Source organism: Tupaia chinensis, unplaced genomic scaffold (assembly GCF_000334495.1).
Source record: "Tupaia chinensis unplaced genomic scaffold, TupChi_1.0 Scaffold143624_1, whole genome shotgun sequence".
NCBI classification, from domain to species: domain Eukaryota; kingdom Metazoa; phylum Chordata; class Mammalia; order Scandentia; family Tupaiidae; genus Tupaia; species Tupaia belangeri.
In genome coordinates, this window is record NW_006203472.1 from 287,004 (window position 1) to 295,633 (window position 8,630).

At 43.9% G+C, this 8,630-nt stretch overlaps 1 protein-coding gene across 1 annotated transcript in view; it reads right to left on the reverse strand.

The window, feature by feature from the left end:
• AP2A2 (adaptor related protein complex 2 subunit alpha 2) overlaps nucleotides 1–8,630 on the reverse strand; it is a 77,030-nt gene that overhangs the window by 29,519 nt on the left and 38,881 nt on the right. Inside the window, exon 7 of the mRNA XM_014582494.2 lies at nucleotides 4,138–4,246. Coding sequence (XP_014437980.1) covers nucleotides 4,138–4,246 — 109 coding nt within the window. The remainder of the gene's footprint in view (nucleotides 1–4,137; nucleotides 4,247–8,630) is intronic.

The window sequence follows — 8,630 nt, forward strand, 5'->3', positions numbered from 1 at the left end:
GATCACAGCGCGCAGGTATTCCTATCCAAAGCTATAAATAAATATTAGAGAGAAGAGGACTTAACAGCCATGGAAATTATATATACATCTCAGATCAAATAACATACAGATCACTTTCTCGTGTAATATAGATTGTGTAAGCCAAAGGGAAATAAAATCTCTGAGACATGAACAAAACACATGATAAAAAACATCTGAGGGAAAAAAGGACAAAAGATTTGTTCTCTACCTGCTATTACCAACAGAAATAGAGAAAAAAATAACAGAACATTGAAAATAACTCCTGCAACACGTCTACCCAAAAAAGCATCTCTACATCCTGGTTGTCGTAAAACTACCAGTTCAAGACAGGCATACGGTCCTGCTAAAAGCTGAACTCTGTGGGGAGTCTGCCGCGAAGGGAAGCCGCACTGTAAGAACTTTAACACAGAGGCATGAGGCGTGAAGAGGGTGACGATGCCACAAACCTTGTCACATCAGAAATGGCTCAGAGGGAACCAGCAGTTAGCATAATGGCTATATCGCGGGATTCCCATGTAGTCGACCACGGTTCACTTCCCGGACCCGGTGGCTTAGAACTCACGCCGGGCGCGTGTGCCTGCATGCCCAAGATCCCGAGAGGAGAATGAAGGAAAAGGGATTTGCGGCGTGACCATCCCCCCTGGGGGGTGATTTCTCGCTTTCTGTCTCTATGTCTCTCTCTGTCTGTCTGGCGAGCGCATGCGCCCTATAGCAAAAACCTCTTAAAAAAAAAAAAAAATGGCTCAGAGAGGGACCAGCAGTTAGCGTAATGGCTATGTTGCTGGACTCCCACATAGTCGACCGCGGTTCGAGTCCCGGACCCAGTGGCTTATACTCACGCTGGGCATGTGTGCATGCATGCGTGCCCAAGATCCCGAGAGGAGAATGGAGGAGAAGGGATTGCGGCGTGGCCATCCCCTATAGGGGGTGATTTCTCGCTTTCTATTTCTCTGTCTCTGTCTGTCTGGCGAGTGCACGCGCTCTATAGCAAAAACCTCTCAAAAAAAGAAAAAAATGGCTCAGAGAGAACCAGAAACTCTAGCTTAAGGGTGCCAGCAGGTGGCATGGTGGTTAGAGGCACTGGATTCCAACATGGATGACCATGGTTTGAGTACCGGACCTGGTGACTTGCTTTCTCGGGTTCCCTTTCTCTCTCTGATCAAATTTAAAATAAAAATAATAATAACAAATGGAATTACATAAATAAATAAATATTTAAAGAAAATGAGAAAAATTCTAGCTTAAAAGGGGAATAAGAAGGGCCAGTAGGTGGCATGGTGGTTAAGGTGCTAGACTCCCACATGGTTGACCACAGTTCGAGTCTCAGACCTGACAACTTGCTCTCTCGCTTTCTCTCTTTCTCTCCTTCTCTTTTCAAATTAAAAAATAATAACAAATAAAATTAAATAAGTAATTTTAAAAAGAATGTCCTTAAGGGGGGGGAGTAAGGATGGGCCAGCAGGTGGCATAGTGGTTAAGGTGCTGGATCCCCACATTGCCAACGGCAATACAAGTCCTAGACCTGGCACCTTGAAAATCACACCAGGCACCTGTGCATGTGTGCCCAAAACATGGAGACAATGGAGGACAAGTGATTGTGGCATGGCCAGCTCCGGGGGGTGGGAAGGTAGAGGGGGCGATTTCTCACTTTCCTTCTCTCTGTCTCTCTCTAGCACTCTATGATAATAAGAGGGGGGATGAGGCAAGAACCAGTGACTGGATTAAAAATATGGCACAAGCACGGGATGGAGTACTAGTCAGCCATAAGGAACAAGGAGACCCTGTCATCTGATACAATGTGAGTGAATACAGAAGATTTAATGCTAAGCAAAGTAAGTCAGACTATGAAAGACAAACACTGTATGTCCCTGCTCAATAATATACCAAACATCTGTGCTCCATGGCAGAAATGGAAAGATCCAGAGACACGACAACAGGGAGGACAAGTGTAGATACTAGAGACTGTATGGAAAGGGCAGGGTAGAAGAGGGTGGGTGGGATGAGCAAAGGGAAGAGATACTCAACAGGAACAAGAATACTCTCTAACAAAAACAGAAAATTCTCTGTTGAAAATGACATAGATGGTAACATCCTTGGATTTGATCATCACATACTGCATGCATACTTTGAAAAACCATATTGGGGGCTAGCAGGTAGCATAGTGGTTAAGGCACTGGACTCCCATATGGCCAACCACAGTTCAAGTTTTGGACCTGGCAGCTTGCTTTCTCATTCATTCTCTCTCTCTCTCTCTCTTTCTCTCTCTCTCTGGTAAAATTTCTTTAAATAAATAATAATAATAAATAATAAAACTAAATAAACAATTCTTTTTTTAAAAAGAAGAAAAACCATACTGTGTACTATATGGATGTACAATGATTAAATGGGAATAAGAAATCACAAATTTTTTTAAATTAAAAAGTGGGAACGAGGAGGTAAAAGTCACACTCGTGGGCACGTCACTGTTGCCACAGGTCTCAGAAAGAGTATGGTCAGATGCTCTAATGAGGCAGACGCCAGCCCAAAAGAACTGTTGGAGCGAGAGAGATGGTGCTGCACTGGGCAGGGCATGGCAGGCAGGAGCAGGAAGCCAGGTGAGGCCCTTCTCTCACTCAGGAGGAGGCCCCTTCCATACCAACTCCATGCAGGGTATGCAGCCTAATCCAGTCAGGGTAACTATTTTAGTATAAAAATATATTTAGTACAGGGACCAGCAGTTGCTGGACTCCCATGTAGTCAACTGCAGTTCAAGTCCCAGACCTGGTGGCTTAAACTCATGCCAGGAGCGTGTGTGTGCATGCCCAAGATCCCGAGAGGAGAAGGGATTGTGGCATGACCATCCCCTGGGGGGTGATTTCTTGCTTTCTGTCTCTCTGTCTCTGTCTTTCTGGCGAGTGCACATGCCCTATAGCAAAAAACCTCTGTGTGTGTGTGTGTGTGTGTGTGTGTGTGTATGTGTGTATATATATATGTGTGTGTGTGTGTGTATATATTTAGTACAGAAAGTCATTAACCTAAACAAAGAAATGTTCTATACATAATAAATTATACCAAAATGTAAAGATTAGAACAAAGGAAACTTTTTAGATGTGAAATATCTGTTAAAAATTTTAATGCACATTCTTTAACCAAGAAATTTTATTTCTAGATACTTATCACAGGAGTCAACTGTGATGTCTTAGGATGAAGCACGTACATAAAAATATCCTGATGTAGGGCCAGGAGGCAGTGTGGTGGTTAAGGTGCTGTATCCCCACATGGTCAACTCCACGATTTAAGTCCCTGACCCGACAGCTTGGAAAACTACCAGGTGGACACCAGCAGATGGCGTAGTGGTTACATTGCTGGTCTCCTACATGGCCAGCAATGGTTCAAGTCTCGTGGCTTGAAACTCACACCAGGTGCATGCGCATACATGCCCAAAATCCCAAGAGGAGAATGGAAGAAAAGGGGTTGTGACATGGCCATCTCACCCAGGGAGTGATTTCTCACTGTCTGTCTCTCCCTCCAGCGAGTGCACATGCTCTATAGCTAAAATCTCTCTAAAAAATAAAGTAAAATTTTAGGACATAAATTTCTAATGATTTCAAGTTTTATTTAAAGATTGTCCCCCATAAAACAGAACAGATTTGATACTACATAAAAGAACAGATTAAGGGACCAGCAGACGGCATAGTGTCACTGGACTCTCACATGGCCAACCAACCTGGTGGCTTGAAACTCATGTCAGGTATGTGTGCGTGCATGCCCAAAATCCCAAGAAGAGACTGGAAGAGAAGGGATTGCGGCATGACCATCCCCAGTGGGGGGTGATTTCTCACTTTCTGTCCCTCTGTGTCTCTCTGTCTCTCTGGCGACCATACGCACCCTATAGCGAAAATCTCTCTAAAAAAGAAAGAAAGGAAAAAAGCACAGATTAAACCTGAATCTTGACAGAACCCCAAGTTCTCCAATAAGTAGTCTGTGAAAGCCAGGATGCACGGAATATCAAACAAGAACCAGGGCTAGAACCGCGTCCTTGCAGTGACGAAGACCTAAGTCTAAAATAAGGAATCACGTCTTCTCTGGTGAGGCCCCAGGACTCTCTAGTCCTGTCTTTGCTGCATTGCCAATTACCTGGGGGTGGGTAGCACTGGAGCAGCCTCAGAAGCTTGACAGACAGCCAGGGAGCTGGTACGAAGTAGTAAGTGTAATCCTGAAGATCTGTCGAAGCAGACGTCACAATCTGTAAGACAACATTAGGTGATAAGACCCGTGGCCCAGCAGGAGTGCCCCCGAAGAAACCCCAGGAAAAGCCACACTTGTTCCTCAGGTCATGCCCTAGCCAGAAGAAAATGGTTTTGTTTAATGTGCTAGGAGTATTTAATACTGCTTTTCTACCTCTTAGAAATTACAGTAGCAGCGCTTCGCCGGGCTCACACTAAGAGGGACTATGCCGTCCTTTTCAACAGATGGTGCAAGTGCTGCTGCTGCAGTCACTGCTGGGCAGGGGCACAAGCTGGCCAAGGCTGCTTACTAGCAACATTTTCCATGTTTATGTTTTTGTTTTGTTTTTTCAAATTACCAGAAGGCATGTGTACTCACCAAAGAGAAAGCACTGCCCAGTGAGGTGTTATCACACCACATTCCCTTTTACATTTTTCCATCCCATTGGGATTTGGGGCCATTTCTCAAGCCATGAAGGCCAGGATTCAAACTATAGCTGACATGTGGGATCCGGCTCCCTTAACTACTGCCCCACAGGGCCAGCCCCCGCTTATTAGCAACATTCAAATAGCAGTAATCTCTCAGTACAAAAATGCCACGGCACCTGGATTTGGAACTACAGTCTTTCTTTTATGGACTAGAAAATAAATGAAACACAAAGACAGAGCTTTAGGCCTCTCAAGAGGGAAAAAGACACCCCAAGAAGCTAACAGCCTGAACCTTCCCATTCAGGAAAGTTCACCCTGACCCCTGCCCTAAGCTGCAAGATACCAGCCTAGTCTTATAGGTCGGGGACACACTTTCTGAGGAAGGTGAACGTCAAGCTGTTTGCAGAAGAAATGACGGAAGAAAACAAATACACACAACGGCACAGAACACAGCCGTACAAGCAGCAGCAGAACCATACCACTTCCAAGTAGAGTAAGACTTGGCCAATTTAAGTTGTCTAAAGAGCATGGTTTTATGCAGCTAAAGCCATGTTTAAAGAAAAATTTATAATTTTCAACGCATGAATTTGAAACAAATATAAAAAGTAAAGCACAATGGAAGTAGAGAAAAGGAAATAAAAATATTAGCAGAAAGTAATGAAGTAGAAAAAATACAACAGAGGGACCAGCAGTTAGCGTAATGGCTATGTCGCTGGACTCCCACGTAGTCAACCGCAGTTCGTGTCCTGGACCCGGTGGCTTAAAACTCACACCAGGCACGTGTGCGTGCGTGCCCAAGATCCCAAGAGGAGAATGGAGGAGAAGGGATTGCGGCATGGCCATCCCCCCTGGGGGGTGATTTCTCACTTTCTGTCTCTCTGTCTCTCTGTCTGTCTGGTGAGTGCACATGCCCTGTAGCAAAAAACTCTCAAAAAAATAAATACCACAGAGAGGACCAACAAAGTCAATGGTTAATTTTTTTAAAGAAATTAGCATATGCTTGATGAAACCAATTAAAAGAAAACGGAAGGCCAGTGTGTTTAAGGCCGCTGGATCCCACATGGCTGATTTCTAAGTCTGAATCCCAGACCAGGCAGCTTGAAAAACACACCAGGCCTGTGTGTGCATGCTCAGAAACCCCAAGATAAGAATGGAGGAGAGGGACCAGCAGATGGTGTAATAGTTATATCACTGGACTGCCATGCAGTTGAACATGGTTCGAGTCCCGGACCCAGCAGCTTGAAACTCATGCCAGGCCCATGTGCTTGCGTTCCCAAGCGCCCGAGAAGAGAAAGGAGGAGAAGGGACTGTGGTGTGACCATCTTCCCTGGCGAGTGATTTCTCGCTTTCTATCTCTCCAGCAAGTGCAGAGACCCTATAGCAAAAAAAAAAAAAAAAAAAAAAAAATTCTAATAAAAATATTTAAAATTTTAAAAAGAGTTTTTTAAAAAAGAATGGAAGATGGAAGAGAAAGGATTGTGGCATGACCATCCCCCTAGGTGGCGATCTCTAGTTCTCCCTGCCCTACCCCTCTCTGGTGAGCACATACACACCCTACAGCAAAAACTAAAAAGAAAAAAAAATAGAAAGGTACATATATCCAACAGTCAAACTGAAAAAGGAGGCGTCATTACAGATCTTGCACACAGATTAACTTTCTGTCAATTCATCTGCATGTTTGGATAAACTAGAGAATGTCAAGAAAATGCAACATAACCAAAAGTGATACAAGAATGGGAAACGTGAATAGCCCCATAAATCACTAAATAAACGGAATCCATAACTAGAAATCTTCCAACAAAGAGAACCTCAAGTTCATGTAGTTTCACCAGTTAATTAATATTAAAAATTCTCAACAAAGTAGAAGAAGAAAGGATCTTCCTTAATGTGCTGAAGAGAATCACCACTACCACCGACAAAATTCCATATAATGGAGAAGTACTAAAAGCTTTCACATTGAAACAAGAAACAACAAACCAAGCGCTTCGGACATTCAACATTGCAGCAGAACCCTAAGAGGAACAATAAAACAAAAAGTATAAACAAATACGCATTAGGAAAGAAAAATAAACTGTCACTGTCGATATGAAGGAATAGAAAGAAAATCCAGGGACCAGCAGTTGGCGTAATGGCTATGTCGCTGGACTCCCATATAATCAACCGCAGTTCGAGTGGCTTAAAGTCACGCCAGGTGCGTGTGCGTGCGTGCCCAAGATCCCCAGAGGAGAATGGAGGAGAAGGGATTGTGGCATACCCATCTCCCCTGGGGGGGAGGGGATTTCTCGCTTTCTGACTCACTCTCTCTCTCTTCCTTGTGAGTGCATGAGCCCTATAGCAAAAACCTCTCAAAAAAATTTTTTTCAAAGAAATCTACATATAAACTACTAAAATGAATGAGTTTGAGAAAGTTGCCAATCCCGGGAACCAGCAGTTAGCGTAATGGCTATGTCGCTGGACTCCCACGTAGTCGACCACAGTTTGCGTCCCGGACCCGGTGGCTTAGAACTCACGCCGGGCGCATGTGCGTGCGTGCCCAAGATCCTGAGAGAATGGAGGAGAAGGGATTGTGGCATACCCATCTCCCCTGGGGGGGAGGGGATTTCTCGCTTTCTGACTCACTCTCTCTCTCTTCCTTGTGAGTGCATGAGCCCTATAGCAAAAACCTCTCCAAAAAAAAAAAAGTTGCCAATCCCAAGATTAATATGCAAAAATCAATTGTATAATATATAGCTCAATGATTTCTATTAGAATTATTTTATTTAACTTCAATTATTCATATTTTTAATTTTGGGCAGAGAGTAACAGAGAGAGAGGGAAAGCGAGAAAGCAAGCCACCGGATCTGGGACTTAACCTACGGTCAGCCATGTGGGAATCCAGTGCCTTTTAACCACCACGTCACCAGCTGGTCCAGCTAAACGACTGTTGACAAAGGTGTTAAGACAAAGGCATTAAGCAGGCTAACGACAGTCTTTTTACTAAGTGCTGGGAAAACTGGCTATCTCCATGCAAAAGGATAAAGTTGGATCTAACACCACATACAAAAATTACCTCAAAATGACCAAGACCTAAATGTATGACCGGAGGAAGTCAGACTCACAAGAGGACAGAGAGCAAGAGTCCCACACTGGGCTTGGCAAGTATTTTTTGTATATGACACCAAAAGTACAGGCAACAAAAGAAAAACAAATCAAGGGCCATGGGTGGGTTGGTGGTCAAGGGCGCTGAACTCCCACATGGTCGGCCTGGACCTGCCGGCTTGCTTTCTCACTCTCTCTCTCTCTCTCTCTATTCCTCCCTCTGGTTAAATTTAAATAAATAAACAAACAAATGGATAAATAAAGTTAAATTAAAAAAATAATTCTTTCAAAGAAAAACAAAAACAAATTGGACTTCATGAGATTTTTTAAAATTCTGTACAGCTATAGACTATGTTCAGCTGGTTCTGCAGCCTACTGGTTAAGGGAGTCGGATCCCATATAACCAACAGTGGTCCAAATCCCAGCCCCAAGTACTTAAAAAATACAACGGGCACAGGTGTACGTGTGCCCAAAATCCCAACAGTGTGGAGAAATGGAGGAGTAGTGACTGCAGTGTGACTATGCCCCATCCCTCTCTCTCTTTTCCACTCTCTGTCTTTCTCCCTCTGCCAAGTGCACGTACCCCCTCGCCAACAAACATGAAAAGACACTATTAGCAAAATAAAAAGGTAGCCCACAGAATGGGAGAAAATATTCACAAATCACATATACGATAAGGGATTACTATCCAAAAAATAAAGAATTCCTACACCTCTAAGACAAAAAACAACCAACTGATTAAAAAATGGGCAAAGGGACAGGCCCTGTGGCACAGAGATAACGTACTAATCAAAAGAGGCTAGAACCGGGACCAGCAGTCAGCGTATAACGGCTATGTCGCTGGACTCCCACGTAGGCGACTGGTTCCAATCCGGACCCGGGGGCTTAAAACTCAAG